Source organism: Hemitrygon akajei, chromosome 2 (assembly GCF_048418815.1).
Source record: "Hemitrygon akajei chromosome 2, sHemAka1.3, whole genome shotgun sequence".
Classification (NCBI taxonomy): Eukaryota; Metazoa; Chordata; class Chondrichthyes; order Myliobatiformes; family Dasyatidae; genus Hemitrygon; species Hemitrygon akajei.
In genome coordinates, this window is record NC_133125.1 from 110,138,552 (window position 1) to 110,162,322 (window position 23,771).

The 23,771-nt window shown below is 39.8% G+C and overlaps 1 protein-coding gene across 1 annotated transcript in view; it reads right to left on the reverse strand.

The window, feature by feature from the left end:
- Positions 1–23,771, reverse strand: part of LOC140715298 (glypican-6-like) — a 777,401-nt gene that overhangs the window by 176,719 nt on the left and 576,911 nt on the right. The window contains exon 4 of the mRNA XM_073027266.1: positions 13,406–13,571. Coding sequence (XP_072883367.1) covers positions 13,406–13,571 — 166 coding nt within the window. The remainder of the gene's footprint in view (positions 1–13,405; positions 13,572–23,771) is intronic.

Here is a 23,771-nt window from a genome sequence, read left to right on the forward strand (position 1 = left end):
TGAAAAACACCAGAAATTTGTTAAATTAAGAGAGGAAATTGAAAGATTTTGAAACATGAACAGGGTATACATTGTCCCGATCGTAATACCTACAACCATCCCAAAGGCACTACACAATAGCATTAAGCGATCAGGGCTACTCAACAGTACCTATGTAAATCTTCAGAAAGCCACAATACTAAACACCACTAGAATATTCTGAAAGTTCCTAACAATTGACAAATGAGCATGCTTGGCTATGCCCACACCTCAAGTTATACAGCTTGAGCTGAGAAAATGTGTTTTATAACAATAATAATAAATAAGCAATAAATATCAAGAACATGAGATGTCAAGTCCTTAAAAGTGAGTTCATAGGTAGTGGGAACAGTTCAGTGACGGGGCAAGTGAAGTTGAGTGGTTATTGCCTCTGGTTCAAGAGCCTGATGACTAAGGGGTAATAACTGTTCCTGAACCTGGTGGTGCGGGTCTTGAGGCTCATCTGATTAGGAGACCACAATGACAACATCTCCTCTTCACTGATAATCAATACCGGTGCACTGCAAGAATGTGTGCTTAGCCTGCTGCTCTACTCTCGCTACCTCCATAACTGTGCGGCTTGGCACACCATCTATAAATTTGCCAATGACACAACTATCGTTCGCAGAGTTTCAGATGGTGACAAGAACGCATACAGGAGTGAGTTAGATTTCTTAAAATTGAGTGGTGTCACAACAACAACAACAACATTGCACTCAATATCAGTAAGGCCAAGGAACTGATTGCAGACTTCTGAAAGGGGAAGTCCAGAGAATGCAGTCCAGTTCTCATCAGGAGTAGAAAGGGCAGATTCAAGTTACGGTTGTCAACGTCTCCTGGGCCCAACATCCGATGCAATTACAAAGAAGTCACAATTTCATTAAGAGCTTGAGGAGATTTAGTATGTTACCAAAGACATTCGCGAATTTCTACAGATGTCCTGTGAAGAGCATTCTAACTGGTTGCATTATCGTCTGGTATGAAGGTACAGGATTGGAAAAAGCTGCAGAGGTTTGCAAACTTAACCTGCTCCATAATGGGCACTAGTCTCCTCAACATTGAGGAAATCTTCGAAGGGTGATGCCTCAAAAAGGTGGCATCCATCACTAAGGACCTCCATCATCCAAGACATCTTCTCTTCTTACTACTACCATCAGAGAAGAGATACAGAAGCCTGAAGAAACACACTCAATATTTTAGGAAGAATTTCTTCCTCTCCACCGTCAGATTGCTGAATGGACAATGAACACCTCACTACTTTTGCTCTCCTTTTGCACCACTTATTAAGTTTTAATATATTTCTCATTGCAATTTATAGTGTTTTAATGTATTACGTGAAATAGGTATTGTTGCAAAACAATAAAATTTACGACACTTGTCAATGATATTAAACCTGATTCTGATTCCGCACCTTTGAACTGACAGGCAGTATAAAGGGTTTACCAGGTAAGCATAAAATGGGGCCAACAAATTTACATAATAAGATAAAACAGAGAAAACACATCAATGCATTCAGCAGATCTGAAACTCCTAAAACTATTTAGTTAAAAAGAGAGATGTAGTAATTCATTCTCTACCCTATGAGCATGATCTGGGAGTGTTCTCACACTGAACAACACATCAGAAACCTGGTTCCATTGGTTTCAAATTCAAAGAATTTCAAAAATGTCTTTCAATATCTGCACATTCAGGATCTATCATATAGAATGGTGCGAACACAACAACTTGAGGCTCAACTTGGACAAGACCAAAGAGAGGAGTGTGAGCTTTAGGAAGGTGCAGGCTGACCACTCCTCACCACACATACACAACTCCTCAAGAACAGAGATAGGAGCACCAAGTTTCTGGGAGTGTACATAATGGATGATCTCACCTGATCCCTGAACACCACCACTTTGGTTGAGAAATCACAGCAGCGTCTCCACTTCCTGAAGGGACTGAAGTGAGTGAGGACCCAGCCCACCACATTTTAACCAGTTTTTACAGAAGCACCATTGAGTGTCCTAATCAGCTGCATCACCATCTGGTACGGGAATTGCAAGGCATCCTATTGCATGTATCTACAAAGAATTGTGCGGACTGCTGAGAGAATCACCGTGGCCTCTCTTCCACTATTAGAGATATTTTTCAGGAGCAAGGCCATTAGCATTGTCAAGGAACCCTCTCATTTGCTTTCTACCTTCAGCCTTTCTACCTCTTTTCTATATGCCTTCTTATCAGTGTTGTTGATGAAGCCAACAGTTGTGTTGTGTCATAACTGGGTGGTTATAGCAGTACGCAATAAACCCATACTGCACAGCATCTTCGCTACTTCGCAACTCATGAGTGAGATCGACTATTTGGTGTTCTTAATATCTAGCAGTGTCTTGCAATCTTAAGAAAGACATACACGACAAACAATTACACTATCAGTTGGAGCCAGAGTGGCCACTGTGACTGGACATGCCCCATCTTGGAAGAATTGTGTCCCTGGGCCAATAACTCCTACTTTATCAAGCAACTTTTCCTGCTGTACATGCTTTCTGCATTGTGGCCATACATTGGGTGCACCTATCATTTCACTAGTGTCTTGGAGGAGCTTTCAAATCTACAGAAGTCTATCGAATCTCCTAAGCTCTAAGAGCTTTAGTAAATACTACTCATAAAGAGATCCCACCTAATGGCAATAGCAAACAGTTAACAGATCAACTAAAAATAGGCCAGAAGCCTTGGTGGAGGTTTTACATGTTACTGAACATGCAACCAGTTATGATGTCTCACAATAAATAATACACACATGTCAAAAAATACTGAAAGTAGTCTTCAGTCCTGATTTTCCATCACAATTAATTTTCTTTAAATTTCCATCGAAATTGGACATATAATGGACTAAAATATGGCTCTTTTATCACAATTTCTATGGATATACAGTACATTCATTTTTAAATAATGTTCACAATAGCCTGGATTTTGATAGCAAATGGAATGCTCCTGTGCCCCCTGAAGCTGCCTTTGTCCATTTTTAGGGTATCCAGAAAGTTGCATGCACCAAATAAGTACCTTGTTGCAGTTTGCTAGCAGGCAATTAGATCTGGCCTTGGCCTTATTGGCTAGCAGGCAATTACCATAGATTTCGCACTACAGAGCGCACCTGATTAAAAGCCGCTGGCTCTAATTTTAGAAAGAAAATCAATTTTGTACTTGTACAGGCCGCACCGGATTTTAGGCCGCACCGGATTTTCGGCCGCAGGTGTCCCACGTTGTAATATGAGATATTTACACAGAAAGATATTACACGTGAGGATTTTTTAACTTTTAATTAAATCCATATGGTAACATAAACAAATACATATTGCAAATGCTTTATTTCGAACCGTGCCTGTAACGCGGCTACTTTTAAATATACGTTGCATATACTTTTTTACTGAACAACATTCCAATATCTCCTAACGACTGGTAAAAAATATATATACTGCAGCCTACCAGGAAAAGTTATTGATCGCCTTTAACTTAAAAGCAGCGTTCGCTCAGATCTAATGCCGCTCGCGTAATACGCTCGCCCCCGCCTTCCCGTTTATCGCAAACCGGTATCCCACAAGACGCGGCGAAACCGGGTGTGACGTCATAGCATCCCGCGATGTAGTACAGAAAACAAATATAGTTAAAACACTTCTAACTTTAACTAGAAAATGAATTACTAAGCGAAAATATTATAAACTAAATAACTGCCATAAAGGCAGCACAATGCTTTTCTTCGAGTGTTTTCCATGTTGATGAGGGTGAGTACAAATGACTGATTTACAATAATTTAATTGTGAAAGTGCGCTTGATTTATCGTACAATTTCATTGGACCTCTGTGAACTACTCATCAATTTTATTGGTCTACTGTTACGAGGCAAAATGTTTTTGGCGGCATGAAAAAAAATCATGCATTAGCCGCACCGTATTAAAGGCCGCAGTGTTCAAAGCTGTTCAAAATGTGGGAAAAAAGTAGCGGCTTATAATCCGACATCTACGGTAGATGCAGTTGATGAAGCAAAGACTTGGTGGCTCATTGTATTGATGTTGATCCCAGAGAAGCATTCTCACTTCTCACAGCCCATTAAAATAATTGTTCCTTTTTTGCATCTAGTTACTGATTACAGCTTCATCTAACTTGACACAGCATGTACAACTTGATCCCTGCCCAGATGTCCTTCTTAGTTACATAAAGAGCCACAAACACATACCCCATTATCTTGATATGGCAATCGCTAACACCGCCCAGTGGAAGGTAGAGAAGCTGAATGCTTGCAAGACTTCACATGATTTTAACTCTGTCTATTTCTGGAGGATGTGTTGAAGTAAACTCATTACATAGATCTTTGACCAATCCGACTTGACTGTAATGGACACTGAAACAGATATTATGTAGGGACCATCCTCTCAGTTGATATAATCACAGAACGTAAAACCAAATTAATTTGGTTAAATCAATCAAAACCCACAAACTAACCCACATACCCACATACTTTTACTTACATCATGATGTCATCAAACATGCCTGTTAAACATATAATGCAACATACTGAGTAACAGAACAAGCCATTTCTGAGTCTCTACTCTAATATTCAAAAGGCTTGTCTTTAGATTGCATCCTGCTCTAGAATCCTTCTACAACAGCTACAGTAAAGCAATTCTATATTCGGCTAACAGTCAAGCCAATTACCAAAGAGATTTTAAGTGATATACACCACCAATAAAATGACTGCCATCTCAGGCTTTTCTACCAAGTCCACACCAATGTACTTATTAGAAATCTCAGGGTTTTTTTCCCCCGATGCTATTGACCACAGATGACAGATATTTCTATATTTCTTTTTTTATTATTGACATCTCAAGCCTTGCTTAAAACAGACTTATTTCTTGGATGGGTGAAATAGTCAACATTTTCCAGCCTCTTCACACCCTGCCACAATTCCAATAAATTCCTTTGATTTTTCCCTGAAGGCTTGACATTCATCCTTGTATAACGTAACAAGGATAACACTCCAGTTGTGGTCCAAACTGTGACTAATGTGCAGATGGTAGTTGATTGAGGCATGGATACAAATACTTTACCATGTTGTTGCTGTGTCCAATTATATTACAATTTGCAAAAGCACGCAATTTCTGACATAAATTGAAACTCCAAGGGTGCATACACAAATAGTCATGGAACAGTGTCAGTAGAAATGAGAGGACTAACTTTCTCATTATTTTAAGGGTCAGTCTGCTGATAGCAGAAGACCTGACTGGACGAACAGAGTGCAGTTTATTCAGACATCCAGGAAGTGTTTTCTGCAGCAGGTAGTGCAATAGTACACAACATGGAAGCCAGGGTTGGATCCAATCTCCCAACAGATTTCTAAATGGTCCATAAGCCCATGAACACTATCTCATTATTCCCTTTTTATTTGCAATCTCTCTGTTTGTAACAGAGTAGTTTTACGTCTGTCTTTGCACCGTACTGCTGTCACAGCAGAACAAATTTCACATCACGTAAATCAGTGCCAATCTTATTCTGAGCCTGTAGATTGGTTCAGTCAACCCAGTCTCCACTTACCAGCTGGTGAACCTTTCTGCACAGTCCTTACATCAAGCCTAGGCCACACAATTACTGCTGTGTTTTAATTAAAAATATCACCCAACAAATAATTTACCCAATGGCTATTTACAAGATACTGAGGTCAATGATAAGCATTCCCTGGGAATAATATAATTAAGGTAAACATTTTTAAAATATTTTGTATACACTTATGTTTTCTTGTGATGTAGAGGAAAGCTATTGGACCTTGTTCCCAGAGCATTCCCATTTGTTCCCTTTCTCCCTCTTACATCTCCATACCTTATTCCCTTTTACATGCCCTTTAATAAATCTCATTTCCCCTACCACTCACCTACACCAGGGCTAATCCACAGTTGCCACCTAACTTGACAACCTGCAGCTGTTTGGGATGAGGGAGGTGGTCAGAGGGCCAAGGAGAACCTGTGCAGTCAGAGAGGGAATGTGCGAACTCCTCTCATGCAGCACTAGATGGGACAGCATCAAACTAGATCGCTGGAGCTGCAGTGTTGGTAATCCCAGTGTGACATACAGTACCTACATGCATATATCTGTATCCTTTAACTGTGTGCTTATATTGTGAGCTTACTGGAGAGCACAGACAAGGGATATGCTTGTTTCTCAAGTATTGTAATAGTATGCAGACATAACGGTTTGCAATAAGATTTTGAAGATGGCTCGCAAATATTTCTAAATAAATCGCCAGATATTTTAGATATGTATTTGCTGTGTTTCAATGCATTCTGAGGACATTACACGTAGTTCAATCCTTCTGCAGTGGCTAACCTCATTATTTCAGGAATCCATTAAATATACTTCCAGAGAAATCACAATGCAGTCAGCTCAAGTAAAGGCCAAGGAACTTCAACTTTCCTTCAAAGTAAAAGTCGCAGAAATCAATGTAGTGAGCCTTTGTCATGTCACCCACAGGGCATTTGTAAATAAAGCTGCACATTTTGCTCATGCCAAGGTGCATTATAATGTCAGCAATATTTATTTTTGTGCCCCTACCTTCCCACACTTACCACTTAAAATAAAGCCTACTGGCCTTCTTAATTGCTTGCTATAATAACAATATCTTTATAAATAGAGTAGTTTTCATACAAATGATGTAGTTCAAAGTGCTTTACAAAGGGATAAAACTGCAAACATGAAAATAAAAGACAAAAAAAAGTTAGTTGAAAGCACGGCGGAGATAGTGGCGTCAGATACAACAACTAAATTTAAAAGACATTTTAGACAGGCATCTGGGCCATTTCTGTTCTATACAACTGAATAACTCCTTGACACCCAAAAAATACAAGGACAGCACCAGAGAATAGGACTGAACCCAGTTTGCTTCAGCTATGAGACAGCAGCTCTTCCAGCTTAATAAGTAACCATTCTTCCGATTACCACGTTTGAACTTTCTGGCAATTTTGAAAAAGATTCCTTTGAGGTGGTTTCACTGAGGACATTCCAGAAATAATCAGAAGCATTGTAATTTTATATTTTCAGATGAATAGCATGCAGTAATTTGTTATTTATTTGGGATCTATGTTTTCTGTAAACAGTGATAGAAGACCAGTGTTGAACTGTGGCATCTGTTCGCTAACACTGCTACATTTCTGAGATGTATTCGGTTCTGAGCAACACATTTAGGAATTGCTACATAATGTTAGTAGTATTTCAATCACTTCAAGCAATGGAACACATATTTGCACAGAAGCTTGAAGCGGACTGTTATGGACTTTTATACGTTTAAAATCATAAATAGTTTATTCTTTAAGATTTTCCTGTTAACAATATATTTGTAAATTAAAATACTGATTGGTCTGAAAACTAGGTTGAAAAGTGAAAGTGAAATATTTTGAACAATGGGATATTATTTCCATTTATGACCTTTATACTGCTGTGATCTTGAAGGGCACTGCTGGCATCCACGCAGTCAGACATCTCAGACATATGTGGTCTTGCTGTAAGCCTGGGATTGACTAAATGACAGGCGCCAGCTTATCTGTCAACTAACTCTATCATTGGACTCCATCATCAGTATCAATTGATACTGGGGAGCCCTAGTATTATCTTGTCATGGATCATTCATTCATTCCTCCAAATAAGGAGTCTTGATCTATTGTTAAAATGAATGAAATGTTCCTATTTTTTCTGTCACCATTTCCCCAACATTTCACACTGATGTAATCATCTAAATCTTTTATTTGTAAGGGTTCCCTGCTGAAGAAATTGGTACAGAATAAAACACATGGTCTGAATTTCAGGTTGAAAAACGAAAGTTAATGTTCTCATTAAATACTGCAAGTTTCCTAAAGTCTTCTCAATATGTTATATTCTTTGTTCTTCTGTAGCTTCAGGTACTTTTAATGCTTAGTAACCACAAAGTACACTGCAGATGCTGTGGTCAAATCAACACGTACAAAAGCTGGATGAACTCAGCAGGTCGGGCAGCATCTGTTGAAATGAGCAGTCAACGTTTCGGGCCGAGACCCTTCGTCAGGCCCCTGCCCCCTCCTTCTTCAGTCCTCACGAAGGGTCTCGGCCCGAAACGTTGACTGCTCGTTTCAACGGATGCTGCCCGACCTGCTGAGTTCATCCAGCTTTTGTACGTATTACTTTTAATGCTTAGTTACTTGTTCTGTAATTAAAATTGTTTATGTAAACAGGTTTATAGATACCCTATCTCCAAGCCTTGATGAACATTTCTTCTTAACTTTAATTTTGGACATACGTATGGACAGTGTGAGTGCTGTTCAAAGTACACATATGTCACTATATACTCCCCTGAGATTTCTTTGTGGGCATTCACAGTAAATACAAAGAAACACAATAGAATCAATGAGAAACCAAACACAAGAAGACAGTCAAACAACTAAGGAGCAAAAAACAACAAACTTAGTCTCTGGGGGCTCTGCTATCGCATGCATGGTGGGTGGCAGGGATTGATGCTTTTGCTGGAGCAAGTTGGGGGTGGTGGAGGGAGGATGGTTCATGCCTTTACTGTTGCTCGTGCGAGGGAGGAGGGGAAGGGGACTTTGGAGTTCTAATATTTTCTGTCATTAATTTTTCTTCTGTTTCACGGATGTCTGCAAAGAGTAAGGATTTCAGGTTGTATACCGTATACGTTCTCTGACATGAAACTGAACCATTGAATTGTGCAAATACAAATTTTTTTTAAAGTAATAAGTAAATAGGCAATAAATATTGAGAACTTGAGATGAAGACTCCATAGGATGTGCAAACAGTAGTGTTGGGGTGAGGTAAGTTGAGTGAAGTTATCCCCTCTGGCTCAAAAGCCTGATGGTTGAGGGCCAATAGCTGTTCCTGAACCTGGTGGTGTAAGTATTGAGGCTCCTGTACCTTCTTCTCAATGGCAGCAGTGAGAAGAGAGATGATGGGGGTCCTTGATGATGCTTGCTGCTTTCCTGCAACAATGCTCCTTGTGCTCAGTGGTGAGGAGAGGGCTTTACCCATGGTGGACTGAGCTGTATCCACTACTTTTTGTAGGATTTTCTGTTCAAGTGCACTGGTGTTTCCGTACCAGGGCATGGTGCATCCAGTCAATACACTCTCCACTACACAGCTATAGAAGTTTTGTCAAAGTTTTAAGTGACATGCCAAATCTTCACAAACTTCTAAGAAAGTGGAGACACTGCTGTGATTTCTTTGTTATGGCTCTTGTGTGCTGAACCCGGGACAGATCCTCTGAAATGTTACTGCTGAGGAATTCAACGTTGCTGATGCTCTCAACCTCCGATCCTCTGATAAGGACTGCCTCCTGGTCTCCTCCTCCTGTAGTCAATAATCAGCTCTTCGGTTTTGCTGACATCGAGTGAGAAGATGATGTTGTTGCACCATTCAGCCAGATTTTAAATCTCCCTCCTATGTGCTGATTCAACACCACCTTTGATTCGGCCAACAATAGGTGGTGTCATTGGCAAACTTAAATATAGAATTGGAGCTGTGCTTTGCCTTGGTGTCATAAGTATAACACAAGGAGAGTAAGGGGCCAAGCACCTTATTTATCAAGAACATGGGATGAAGAGTAAAGTGAGTCCATAGGATGTGTAAACAGTATTGTTGGGATGAGGGAAGTTGAGTGAAGTTATCCCCTCTGGTTCAAAAGCCTGATGTTTGAGGGCTAATAGCTGTTCCTGAACCTTGTGGTGTAAAGTATTGAGGCTCCTGTACCTTCTTCTCAATGGCAGCACAAATAGTGCATGAAAACTCAATTTCAACATTTAAGAGAAGTTTGGATAGGTACATGGATAGTAGGGATATGAAGGGCTATGCTCCCGGTGTAGGTTCATGGGAGTAGGCAGTTTCAATGGTTTTAGCATGAACTAGATGGGCCAAAAGGCCTGTTTCTGTTCCATATTTCTATATGACTCTATTGCTCCACAAACCTATAGATGCAAATTTCCATACATGTTAAATTTGGATGGAGGTTTGAAATAAAAATGTGCAATTATGCTGATGGGATTCTATCATAGGCTCTCAATATCCGCAGTGAAGTGGGGGAGCAGAGGTGTACACAGATTATGGAAAGGTAAAGAAATAACATGGTTATCATAGTGGGAATTTTAATTTTCCTTGTATTGAATAAGACTTTATTAATAAAAGAAGCTTAGATAGGGTAAAATTTCTTCAGTGGATCCAAGGTGTGTTCTTGAAACAATATGTGGAGAGTCCAACTATAATACAATATACTGGAGCTATCTTTAGGAAATGAGCCAGGCCAGGTGAAAAACCTGATAGTGGGTGAATATTTTGGGAATAGTGACCACAGCTCTTTATGATTTAAGACAATATGAGGAAGAATAAAATTGGATCTTGCAGGAAGGTACTAAACTGTGGGAGGGTGGATTATCACAGGATAAAACAGAGTGTTGATTGAAAGTTGCTGCTATCAGACAAGTCTCTGCCTGGCATATGGGAGTTGTTTAAAACCAGCTGATCAGGATTTATGATTGACATATTCTGGTAATGTGTAGGACAAGGAAAGTGAGGTAATGGAAACTTGGATGACCCAAGAGGTTCCAAAATTAGTTATGAAGAAAAAGGAAGCATATGTAAGGTTTAGGAAGCTAAAACCAGACTGGGTTTGTGTAGAATATAAAGACTGTGAGGAGTGCTTAAGCAGGTGATCAGGAAGGCCAAAATGGGCCATGGAATGTCTTGGTAAGCAGGATCAAGGGAAATCCCTCAGCATTAGGATAACTAAGGAGAGGGTAGGTCCACTCAAGGATAAAGGAGTGCTTGGAGTCAGAACTCGTAGCTGAAGTACTAAATGAGTACAGTGTGTTTGTTTTTACCAAGCAGAAAGATTTGGAGGATAGTGGAAATAGTGAGCTGTGCCAATGTGTTGAGACACGTTGAGATTAAGGAGGAGGTAGTGCTGGGTCTTTTGAAAAACAAAGTCACCGAGACTTGACAGCAATAATCTTAGAAAATTGAACGAAGCAAGTGAAGAGATTGCCGGGCTTTGACAAAGATCTTTGTGCTCTTGCTGTCAACAGGTAAGGTTCCTGAGAACTGGAGAACAGCAAATGTTAGGCTTTTGTTCAAGAAAGGAAAAAGAGATAATCCATATAATTATGGGCCAATGAGCCTCATGTCAGTGGTAGGGAAACTACTGGAAAGGATACTGAGGGCTAGCACTTATGAGCATTTGGAAAGGTCCATCCTGCATGGGCTTTATGCAGGACAAATCAGGCCTTATAAACTTGATTAAGTTATTTGAGGAAGTGACTAAGGTGCTAGAGCAGGGGTGGGCAAACTTTTTGACTTGTGGGCCACAAAGGGTTCTAAAATTTGACAGGGGGGCCGGACCAGGAGCAGATGGACGGAGTGTTTTGGTAATACACCTCATAAGAGAAAATAAAATATCATGAGATATGTAGAAAACATGTGCTTTAATTTCAATTGAAAATGAACAAATGCATTACAACAAAATATCTGTCTTTGAAGTCCCATGGTATTTAGCTATTTATTGAAATGACTTTTAAAACACTGAAAATTAAATGAATAAAATACAGCTTTTTTTAATAGTAACAGTTATTATTTTAAAGCACTGAAAATTCTGTTATCCTTCAAGATATTATCATCATCACTCTCCTCCTGACTGTCTTTATTTCAAAAACGGTAGGAGATGCAGGTCTACTTGTCCTGCTCCTTCTTATTCAATTGTCCCCTGTGCCAAAACTCAACAACGACCAGTGTCACTGACAGAACAGTGACAGCGCGCCAGTATGCGGAGCGCGTTATTTGATCTGGAGCGCATTTTTTATTTTGAGAACGTACGTGCACCTGCGCACTACTCATGTCCATCACTTAACAGAAATGACATGTAACATGTAAGGCTCATTGAAAAAAATATTTTCAAATGCATTTTTTTACATAACACAACAAAGAAACTTATTTTTAATTTCAGTGGGAACAGTGTTGTTGGTCTCCCTTTTTAGCCAGCGCATCAAAGTCTGGATTTAGTTTTGTTGTGGCGATTCTCAGGATGGATCTGAGGTGTTAACAAGGTTTATTAATATAATTTCATCAAGTTCTGCCGGCCGGATTAAAAAGCTTAATGGGCCGTATATGGCCCGTGGGCCGTAGTTTGCCCATGCCTGTGCTAGGGTAAGGCAGCGGGCGTTATCTACATGAACTTTAGCAAGGCATTTGATAAGGTCCCGCATGGTACGTTGACTCACAAGATAAAGGTGCATGTGAATTGCAAATTTGGATTCAAAACTGATTTGCCCATAGAAAGCAGAGAATAGGAATGGAAGGCTGTTCCTCTGGCTAGAGGTCCATGACCTATGGAGTTCCTCCTGTGTAGGTGCCAGGGCCTCTGTTGTCTGTGATTATATATGGATGATTTGGATGAAAATCTAGATGGGTGGATTAGTAAGTCTGCAGATGATGCCAAGGTCAGAGGAGTTGTGGACTGTGTAAAGGACTACAGCAGTATATAGATCAGCTACAGGTATGAATAGAGAAATGGCAGATGGAATTTAATCCCTGTGTGAGTTGTCTCACTTTGGGAAGTCAAGTGTAAAGGAAAACGTATGAAATTACTGGTAGACCACTTAATAGCTTTTAAAGTGGCTACACAAATGGTTATGGTGGTAAAGAAGGTATGTTTGCCTTCATTGGTTGGAGTGTTGAGTTTCAGAGAAAGGATTTCTTGCTACATCTATATAAAACTTCAGTCAGACTCCACCATTAGAGTACTTCATGTAGTTCTGGTTGCTCCATTACAGAAAGGACGTGGAGACTATTGAAAGGGTACAGAAGAGGTTTGCCAGGATACTGTTTGGATTAAAGGGTATGTGCTATAAGGAAAGATTGAACAAACTTGGGTTGTTCTCTCTAGGTCATTGGGGGCTGAGGGGAGACTTGAAAAACGGTGCTAAAATTATGTGAGACATAGATGGAGAAGTGAAAATGTCAAAGGCTGAAGGACATACATTTATTATTGAAGGGGAAAAGTTTAAAGGCAACACAAGGGACAAGTTTTTATTTTATGTAGGGAGCAGCAGGTGCCTGGAATAAATTATCAGGGGTTGTAGTGGCATCAGGCAGTTTGGTAGAGGTTAAGAGGCTTTTAAGTAGACCATTGACTATGAAGAGAATGGAGGGAAATGGATGATACATAGAAGAAAAACAGAGTACAAATCAACATCAAGATCAGCATAACATCATAGACTGAATGGTCTGTCCAGGTGCTATCCTGTTCTCTGTTCCATTATAAGCACAATGTCTATTTAATAATATAGGCACACAATGAATAAGATTATTCTGAGTTATGATGTTGTAATATTTTGTCTTACCAATAAAAAGATTCCACTCTGTGTCCAGATCAGCCTGATTAGCCAAGCAGCCCTTCATTACATTAAGACAGTAGTTGTTGCAAGGTTTCACAGTGGGGACTCCTCGGCAGTAAGGACAATACATCATCTTCATTAAAGCACGGATGCATCCTAATGCTGGAATTACCTATTGAGTTTAAAGAAGAAGAAAATGAATTTTATTGCCATATACGTAGATTTTGTGAGTGGTCTGGTTGTAGGAGCAGTTTTAGTTAATTCAAGCCTGCTCCACAATCCACAACAAGTATGGTTGATCATCCACTTTGGTACTCTGTTCCCAACTTTTCTCAATTTCCCTTGATCCCTTCTCGAATATATTGAACAATAGCCACCACTGTATTTTGAGGTAGAGGATTCCACAAATGCACTAGTATCTGGGTGAATAAGTCTTGCAATATCTTGGCTCAACTCTCCTTCATTAGATTCTGTTCCATTCATTTTCAATAAGGTGTTGACCAAACCTCGCTTCCATCACATCATTTTCCATTGCACTTCCAGCTTATGTTATATGGCATCTGACCAAATGCTGATCTAAGCTCAAAGTAAATTTATTGTCAAAGCATTACCAAACACTACCTTGAGATTCACTTTCTTGAAGGCATTCACACTGTAGAATTTATGAAAAACTATACATAAACAAAGATTGACAAACAACCAATTTGCAAAAGAAGACAAGCTGTGCGAATAAAAAAAAATATACTGAGAATATGAGTTTTAAAGAGTCCTTGAAAGTGAGTCTGTTCAGAGTAGTGATGATTGAAAGTATCCATGCTGGTTCATGAACCTGATGGTTGAAAGGTACTAACTGTCCCTGAACCTGGTGGTGTGGGACCTAGGGCTTCTGTATCCCCTCTCTGATGGTAGTGATACAATAACTCAATAATGCAGCATAGAAAGAGACCCTTTAGCCTAACTTATCTATGGTGACCAAGGTGAGCTGGTCCCATTTGTCTGACGTCCCTCTAATCCATTCCTAATCCAAATAATTTTTACCTGCTTCTATCACTCCCTCTAGTGGCTCATTCTATATACTCACCACCCTCTGTGTGAAAAATCTGCCCCTCAGATCACCTTCAAATCGTTCCCCACTCATCTTAATACTATGCCTTTTACTTTTAGACTATTTAGCATTAGAAAAAGGACTGTAATCATCCAACTATGTCCTTCATTAATATTTAAACCTCTATAAGGTCATTCTTCACCCTCCTTCACTCAGAGATAAACAATCCCAGCCTGTCCAGTCTATCTTTACATCTCAAACTCTCCCATTATGGAAATATCTTTGTGAATCTTTTCTGTACAATCTCTATCTTAATTATATCCTTCCTATAGCATGGCAACAATAAATGCACACAATAACCCAAGTACATTCTTGCCTATATCTTGCAACATCCATAACAAGTTGCCCTAATTTGTATTCATAGATCTGAAAGATGCAGACAAAATATGAGCACCTTCTTCACCGCCGTGTCTAAATGTGTAAACCCCCCCCCCCCTTGGCCATCCCTTTTCCCACTTTCCAAGTTGATAGGGATTCTGTTGCAACCTTAGACATCTTTCTTCACTGCCCTCTAACCACCAATTTTAGTGTCATCAAAGTTATTATTTATGCTAACTACATTCTCATTCAAATCATTAATTTATATAACAAATATTAGAGGACACAGCATTGATCCCTGCAGTGCACCACTGGTCACAGGCCTCCAAACTGAAAACAACACCACTACTTCCACCGATTTTGTATCCAATTGGCTAGTTCACTCTGGGTTCCATGTGATCTAATCTTCTGGAACAGCCTATCATGAGGCACTTTGCCAACGGCCTTTCTAAGGTCTATGTACAAAACTTCTGCTCCCCTTCCTTTGTCGATTCTCTTGATCTACTCTTCAAAATTCAATCAAATTGGTAGGCCATATCTTGGGTAATGATGAGTCTGAGTACAGAGAGGAAATTAAGAACCTGGTGGCATGGTGTGAAGGAAATAACCTATCCCTCAACGTCAGCAAGACGAAGGAATTGGTTGTTGACTTCTGAAGGAGTAGCGGACCACATGACCTCATCTACATCGGTGGTGTGCAGGTGGAACGGGTCAAAAGCTTTAAGTTCCTCGGGGTGAATATCACAAATGACCTGACTTGGTCTAACCAAGTAGAGTCCACTGCCAAGAAGGCCCACCAACGCCTTTACTTCCTGAGAAAGCTGAAGAAATTTGGCCTGTCCCCTAAAACCCTCACTAATTTTTATAGGTGCACCGTAGAAAGCATTCTTCTAGGGTGCATCACAACCTGGTATGGAAGTTGTCCTGTCCAAGACCGGAAGAAGCTGCAGAAGATCATGAACCTAGCCCAGCACATCACACAAACCAATCTTCCATCCTTGGACTCACTTTACACCACACGCTGTCGGAGCAGTGCTGCTAGGATAATCAAGGATAAGTCCCACCCAGCCAATACACTTTTTGTCCCACTTCTCTCCAGGAGAAGGTTCAGGAGCATGAAGATACGTACGGACAGATTTGGGAACAGCTTCTTTCCAACTGTGATAAGACTACTGAACAGATGCTGACCCGGATCTGGGGTATACCTTCCAAATATCTGGACCTGACTTGCACTACCTTACTTTCCCTTTTATATTTTCTAATTATTATTTATAATTTAAATTTTTATTATATTTACTTCGATTTGTACTTCAGGGATCGCGAAGCGCAGAAACAAATATCACTGTGATGATTGTACGCTCTAGTATCAATTGTTCGGTGACAATAAAGTATTTGTATTTTGTATTTTTACAAAATGTCCCATGCTCATAGCCTTGCTAACGAGCTCTAATCAGTCCTAAACTCAACATGAGCTTTAGTTTGAATTTAGCTTTAAATGTAGCCCTTCAGTTTTCTAATCCAAATGAGATAAAAGATAGAAGACATTCAGCCTGCAGTAAATCAGGAGATCCATGTTTAATGCCATAGTTAGCCATATATTGTAAAAGCTCCGACCCTCTCTTTCCAGCAGCACTGACAAAACTCAATTGTTAGGTGACATGGGTAGACCTCAGGAATAAGAAAGGTGTAAAGTCACTATAACATATTTATATTACAGTACTCCCATTAGCCAGAGAGAGATAGAGTAACAGATAAGCAGGCAGATAATGGAATGATGTTGAAACAACATAGTAAGTGAAGTAGGTGACTTCAATTTCCCCAATATTTACTGGGAGTCTCTTAGTGTCAGAGGCTTAGATGGGTAGAATTTGTTTGCTAATTCTAGGACAGTCCAACTTGACCTTGTATTAGGAAATGAGTTTCAGTGGGAGAGCATTTTGGGATCAGTGACTGTAAGTTTTAAGAACTTGATGGAAAAGGAGAAGAATGTACCTCAGGGAATCTGCTCAATTGGGAAAAGGCTAAATACAGTGGGACTGGGCAGAAATTGTGTAAAGTAGATTACAAAAGTTCAAAGTAAATTTATTATCCAAGTACATATGTATATGTCACCATATACAACCCTGAGATTCATTTTCTTGTGGGCATACTTAGCATAGTTAGATACATAGAATAGTTACAATAACAGGGTCAATGATAGATCAACCAGAGTGCAGAGAACAACAAACTATGCAAATGCAAATATAAATAAATAGCAATAAATAATAAGAACATGAGATAACAAGAAAAAGAGTCCTTAAAGTGAGATCATTAGTTGTAGGAACATTTCAGTGATGGGACAAGTGAAGTTGAATGTAGTTATCCCCTTTTATTCAAGAGCTTGATGATTGAGGGGTAGTAATTATTCCTGAACCTGATGTTGCAAATGCTGAGCCTCTTGTACCTTTTACCCTGGGTGGTGGGGATCTCTAATGATGGATGCTGCTTTTCTATGTCAGTGTTTCATATAGATGTGCTCAATGGTTGGGAGGGCTTTAGCCATGAATCCACTACTTTTTGTAGGTTATTGTGTTCAAAGGCAATGGTGTTTGCATACGAGTCTATGGTGCAGCTAGTCAATATACTCTCCATGATACATCTATAGAAGTTTGTCAAAGTTTTAGATATGCTAAGTCTCCCAAACTCCTATGCAGTGACTATTATTAAGTAAGTCCACAAATGATATATGGGACTCACAGAGATTTTCAGCAGATCAGGCAACATCTATGGAAGGAAATGAACAGTTGACATTTTGGGCTGAGACAATTCATCAGGACTGGATATGAAGAGGGTAGAAGTCAGAATCAAAAGGTAGGGGGAGGGTGAGGAGCACAGACTGGTGGGTAATAAGTGAGTCCAGATGAGGGGAGAGGTGGGTGCGTAAACATGAGTGTGATGAAAGGGAATAACCTGCAAGTTCCGGCAGGATAGGTTAGGTCCACAGAATCCATGGAGTGTTGATCAGGTAGATTCAGAATTGGTTTGGAACTATAGGGTGGAACGAGTTGAAGACCTTTTCTCAGAATGAAGACTGGTGACTAGTGTTGTGCCACAGGCGTCAGTGTTAGAACTCTTGCTATTCATTATTTATATAAATGATTTGGATGCAAATACACTAGGCTTCATCAGTAGTTTGTAGACGGTGTAAAATTAGCAGGTGGATAGTGAAAAGTGTTATAGTAGATTACAAGGGGATTCTCCATGAAGGGAATTCACACTAAAGCCAGGAGAGAACCCCTTAGGAGAACATTATACTCGACTTGAAGGATCGCTTTACTACTATTGCTACTTAAGTATTTTTGGAAATTGGCTGAGGAGTAGCAAATGGATTTCAATACAGATAAGTAAGAGGTAATGCAGTTTTGCAAGTCAAACTGTTGTTGGACATATCAAGAATGGTAGGACATTTGAGGATGTAATGGAATAGAAGGAAGTTGGGAAGGAAGTTTGGGAATGTAATGGAATAGAAGGAAGTTGGGATGGAAGTTTGGGAATGTAGTGGAATAGAAGGAAGTTGGGAAGTAAGTTTGGGAATGTAATGGAGTAGAAGGAAGTTTGGGAATGTAATGGAATATAAGGAAGTTGGAGTATGTGTATTGTTCATTGAAAGCTGTAGACATTTAGCAGGCTGACGTTCATCCATCAGGACATTGAACGTAAGAGTCAGGACATTATGTTGCAGTTGTATAAGACATTGGTGAGAACACACTTGGAGTACTGTGTATAGTTTTGATCACCCCGTTAAAGGAAAGATATAGTTAAACTGGAAAGACTGCAGAAAAAAATGTTATATGGTCAGGTTAGCCAAGTTAGGAATGTAGAATGAGGACAACCTTATATACATTATGAAATGACATGAGATGGACATTAGGACATTGGTAGTTAGTACTTCATAGAGTCATAGAACACTACAGTACAGAATCAGGCTGCTCAGCCCAATTAGGCCACACTGCATTGTTATTCTGATTAGTTCCATTGACCCACACATGGATCACAGCCCTCCATACCCCTCCTGTCCATATACTTTTCTAAACTTCTCTTAAATGTTGCAATTGAACCTGTATCTACCACTTCTACTAGCAGCTCATTCCTCAATTGGACCACAACCTGGTTGAAGTCGTTCCCTCTCAGGTTCTACTTAATATTTCACCTTTTACCCTTAACCTATGACCTCTAATTCTAAGCTCACTCAACCTTAGTAAGAAGTCTGCTTGCTCTTACCCTATCTATACTCCTCGTAAGTTTGTATTATACCCCTCATTCTCCTACACGCTGAGGGATAAAGTCATAACCTATTCAACCTTTCTTATCACTCAGATCCTCAAGTCTCAGCAACATCTTGGTAAATTTTCTCTGCAATCTTTCAATCTTATTGATACCTTTCTTGTAGGTGGATAGCCGGCATTACACACAATACTCCAAATTTGGCCTCACCAATGACTTATACAAGACCAACATTGCATTCCAACTCTGATTTATAAAAGCCAGTGTGTCAAACGCTCTTTATGACTATATCTACCTATGCCACCACTTTCTATGAATTATAGATCAATATTCTCAGATCCCTTTGTCCTACCACACTCCTCAGTACTCTACCATTCACTGAGTAAGACCTAACCTGGCTGGTAACACCTCACACTCATCTGCATTAAATTCCATCTGCCATTTTTCAACCCACTTGTCCAGCTGGTCCAGAGCTCGCTGCAAGCTTTAATAGCCTTCCTTGCTGTCCACTTTCTCCCCCCCCACCCCACCAGTCTTGATCTCATATGCAAATTTGCTGATCTAGTTTACCACATGGTGTACACCCCAGAGTTCTAAAAGAGGTGGCTGAAGAGATCAAGCAGGTATTGGTAATGATCTTTCAAGAATCACTAGATTCTGGAATGGTTCCAGAAGACTGAAAGATTGCAAATGTCACTCCACTGTTCAAGAAGGGAAAAGCAGAAGACAGGAAACTATAGGGCAGTTAGTCTGATCTCACATGTTGAAGTCAATTATTAAGATGTTGGAGTCAATTATTAAGGATGAGGTCTCAGGGTACTTGGAGACACATGATAACATCCGCCATATTCAATGCGGTTTCCTCAAGGGAAAATCTTCCCTGACATATCTATTGGAATAGAATGGATTTGGAGAGGATATTTCCTATGGTGGAAGAGCCAGAGGATAGAACCTCAGAGTAGAGGGGAGTCCTTTGACAAAGGAGATGAGGAGTAATTTCTTTAGCCAGAGAATGGTGAATCTGTGAAATTCTTTGTCACGGGCAGCCGTGAGACTAAGTCTTTATGTATATTTAAGGCAGAGGTTGATAAGAGTTTTGATTGGTAAGGACATGAGGGAATACGGGGAGAAGGCAGGAGATTGGAGCTGAGAGGAAAATTGGATCAGCCATGATGAAATAGCGGAGCAGACTCGATGGGCCAATTGGCCTAATTCTGCTCCTATATCTTATGGTCATGGTCATTTGGAGGTTGGTCATGAAGTTTCAGTCACTTGACATTTAAGATAAGGCAGTAAATTGGATTAGACATTGGCTTTGCGGGATAAGCCTGAGATTTGCAGTAGATAGTTGGCTCTCTGACTGGAAGCCTGTGACTAGTGATGTGCTAAAGGGATCAGTGCTGGGTCCGTTGTGTTTGCCCTCTATATCAACAATCTGGATAATAGTGCAGAAAACTGGATCAGCAAATTTATGAATGACACCAGGATTGAGGGAATAGTTGACAGTGAGGAAGACTATCAAATCTTACACCAGGATCTAGACCACATGGAAAAATTGGTAAAATATGGCAGATGAAATTTAATGCAGATAAGTGCAAGTTGTCCCTCTTTGGGAGGACAAAGCAGGATAGGACTTACACTGTGAGCAGTAGGGCACTGAGGATTGTAGAACAGAGGGATCTGGGAATAGAGATCTCGAATTCCTTGAAAGTGGTGTCACAGGTAGATAGGGTTGTAAAAAAATCTATTGGCACATTAGCCTTCATAAATCAAAGGATTGAGTACAGGAGTTGGGATGTTATATCAAAGTTGTATAAGACATTGCTGAGGACAAAACTGGAGTGTTGTGTGCAGCATTGATCACCTCCCTACTGGAAAGATGTCAGTAAGATTGAAAGAGTACAAATTTTACAAAGTTCTTGCCAGGACTTGTGGACCTGAGTTAAAGGAAAAGGGTTGAATAGGTTTGCACTTTATTCCCTACAGCATAGGAGAATGAGGGGAGATTTCATAGAATTTCACTAAATTATGAGGGGTATAAATAGGGTATAAAAATGAGGGGTATAAACGCAAGCAGACTTTTCCAACTGTGGTTGGGAGCGACTAGAACTAGAAGTCATGAGTTAAGGGTGAAAGGTGAAATGTTTAAGAGGAATATGAGGAGAAACTTCTTCACTCAGATGGAAGTGAGAGTGTGAAACGTGCTACCAGCATAAATGGTGGTTTCAAATTTAATTTCACCATTTAAGAGGAATTTGGATACGTTCAAAGTAAAATTTATTATCAGAGTACATACTGTACATGTCACCACATACAACCTTGAGATTGTTTTTCTACACGGGGAAATGGTATGGAAGGCTTTGGTCTGGGTACAGTTCGATGGTATTAGGTGGATTGATAGTTCGGCATAGACTAGATGGGCCAAAGGGCCCATTTCTGTGCTGTAGTGTTCTACAACTCTATGATTGGTAGTCAGGAGTCTATTTTCTAATGTGAAATACAGGCAGGCATAGCCTGAAAGTGAGAAGGAAATTTTAAAATAAATTTTGGAGCCGGATATTTCTACACAGAGAACAATGTGGCTGGTGCTATCTGCCAAGGGAGATGATAGAAGCAGATATGATAGTAATGTTTCAGAGATATTTAGACAGTCTCATGACTAGAGGGATATAGACCATGTGCAGTCAGATGAGATGTTCAGTACAATGCCATGTGATTTATACTCACAGCCTTTATCTGTTATTTTCATTATCTTTTCATTTCAATGCTTCAAGGAACATGATTCACAGTGAAAATTAATAGTGAAAGATCAAAGATGTCTGAGTGCTACTCATTATTAACTCAGTTGAAACAGACGTTTAAAGAAGGTCACATTGAGCTTCTATTAAGCTTTCTCATATTGATTTAATTTCAGAGTTATCACTGAAATTATGTGTGGAATACTCATTCATACTGTTTTTCAACAGCTGGATTCATTTTCAAAATTGTTTGAAAAACATAAATAACTATCACTGTGTTACCATCAAAATTTCACAACAGGAAGTCTAGCCAATTGGAAATTAGATTTTTGTGAGCCAATCGAATCAATCAGTGGAATTAAATATTAGTTGTCTGGATTGCTGATAGCTCGCCAGCTAGTACACTGTGCATGGCTGTACCATTCAAACATCCACAAGAACACACTGCAGTCAGACAGGTGCCTATCTCTCTTGGCCTTTGGACCTCTTGGTCAGTCCACGGATTTTCTGTAAATTGGTGAGCCAAGGGGACAATATAATCGACTGAGTCTGTTGCCTCTCGAAGCAATTCCATTCAGTCCTATTCCCCCTTTTAAATCTTTGTAACCTATTTGATTGCATAGTCCCATTAACATCCCCGGTTCTTCTACTTGTACCCTACACATTTCAGTGGCCAATTAATTTAACAAACTCCTGCATTTACTGCCATGCCATTCATTTATAGCATTGTTTAAGTATAGTTTTCTAAACTGCAATGTATGGTTATATTTCATGCATTTCATTGTACCGCTGTCGCAAAGTTAACGAGTTTCACAACGTATGTCAGTGGTACTAAACCTGATTCTGATTTTGATGCTGATTCCTTTCGTTTGTTTGGGACACTGTGCCACTTAATTTGGACGGGATACTGTCTCCAAACAGTTTCTACATAATATCAAATGCAGGCCCTTTAACACACAGTACATTGTGCTTAGAGTGAACAGTTTTTGAATAGTGTTAGCTGTGCGTGCTTCTGTTCAAAAAGCAGTGATTTTTGTTACTGACAGTTGGCGAGAAATAAGCAGTAAGACAATTCAGAACTCTTTTGCTCACTGCGGGGTTTCAAGCGTTCAGGCTTGGAGGAGTCAGAAATTGCTGGGAGTCAAAATGAAATGATTTCACTACTTCAAGTTAGGCACTATGAAGGTATTTGAAGGTATTGACAATCATCTTGAATGTTACAATGAAAATGAAAATATGTTTGTACAATCATTGAAAGCATTGTATGAAGGCAGTTTATTGTCTAAACTAGCTGTCTCCACTGATTTTGTTCATTACACTGGATGAAGTCCCGTGTCGATAGCTAGTAGGAACTTAATACATAGCTTTATAGCACTGGTAGTCACATTGGTAATGTTCTAATTTGTTTTGTATTTCATTTAAATACGTAATTTGTTACTCAGTTAAACATTAGTTTGTTATTTGTTATACATTTTTAACTATTTCCATGAAGCCAGTAATTTGGCAGCCACTTAATTGGGCCAAGCTGGTTCTGATTTGTCCCAAGAAGCCAGAATCTAGTATATTGCCAAATATCAGACATTCTGCAGTGACAGCTGAGCTAGTGGAAGGACATCAGGGTAACCTGTGGGTAGGGTCTTGCTTTCTACCATGAGAGCTTCATCACTACTTGTGATCTGTTGTGCCTCATGGAAGGGCCACGTGGATGTAGAATTCTAATTAAGCTATGCAGTGAGCATAGGTAGTGACTGTAAGACAGGGGATGCGATCAGCATAATCTGAATGAATAACGGTTAGTTATTGTTGCTAACTTACACCAAGGTAAGTGTGAGCACTTGTTCTGCATCCTGAAACTGGAAATGCAATGATCTTCACTCAGGTCAAGGGAAATTAGGGACGAACTTCAGACTGAGCTCGGGCAGCAAGAGTTGCACCGATATGGGCAGGC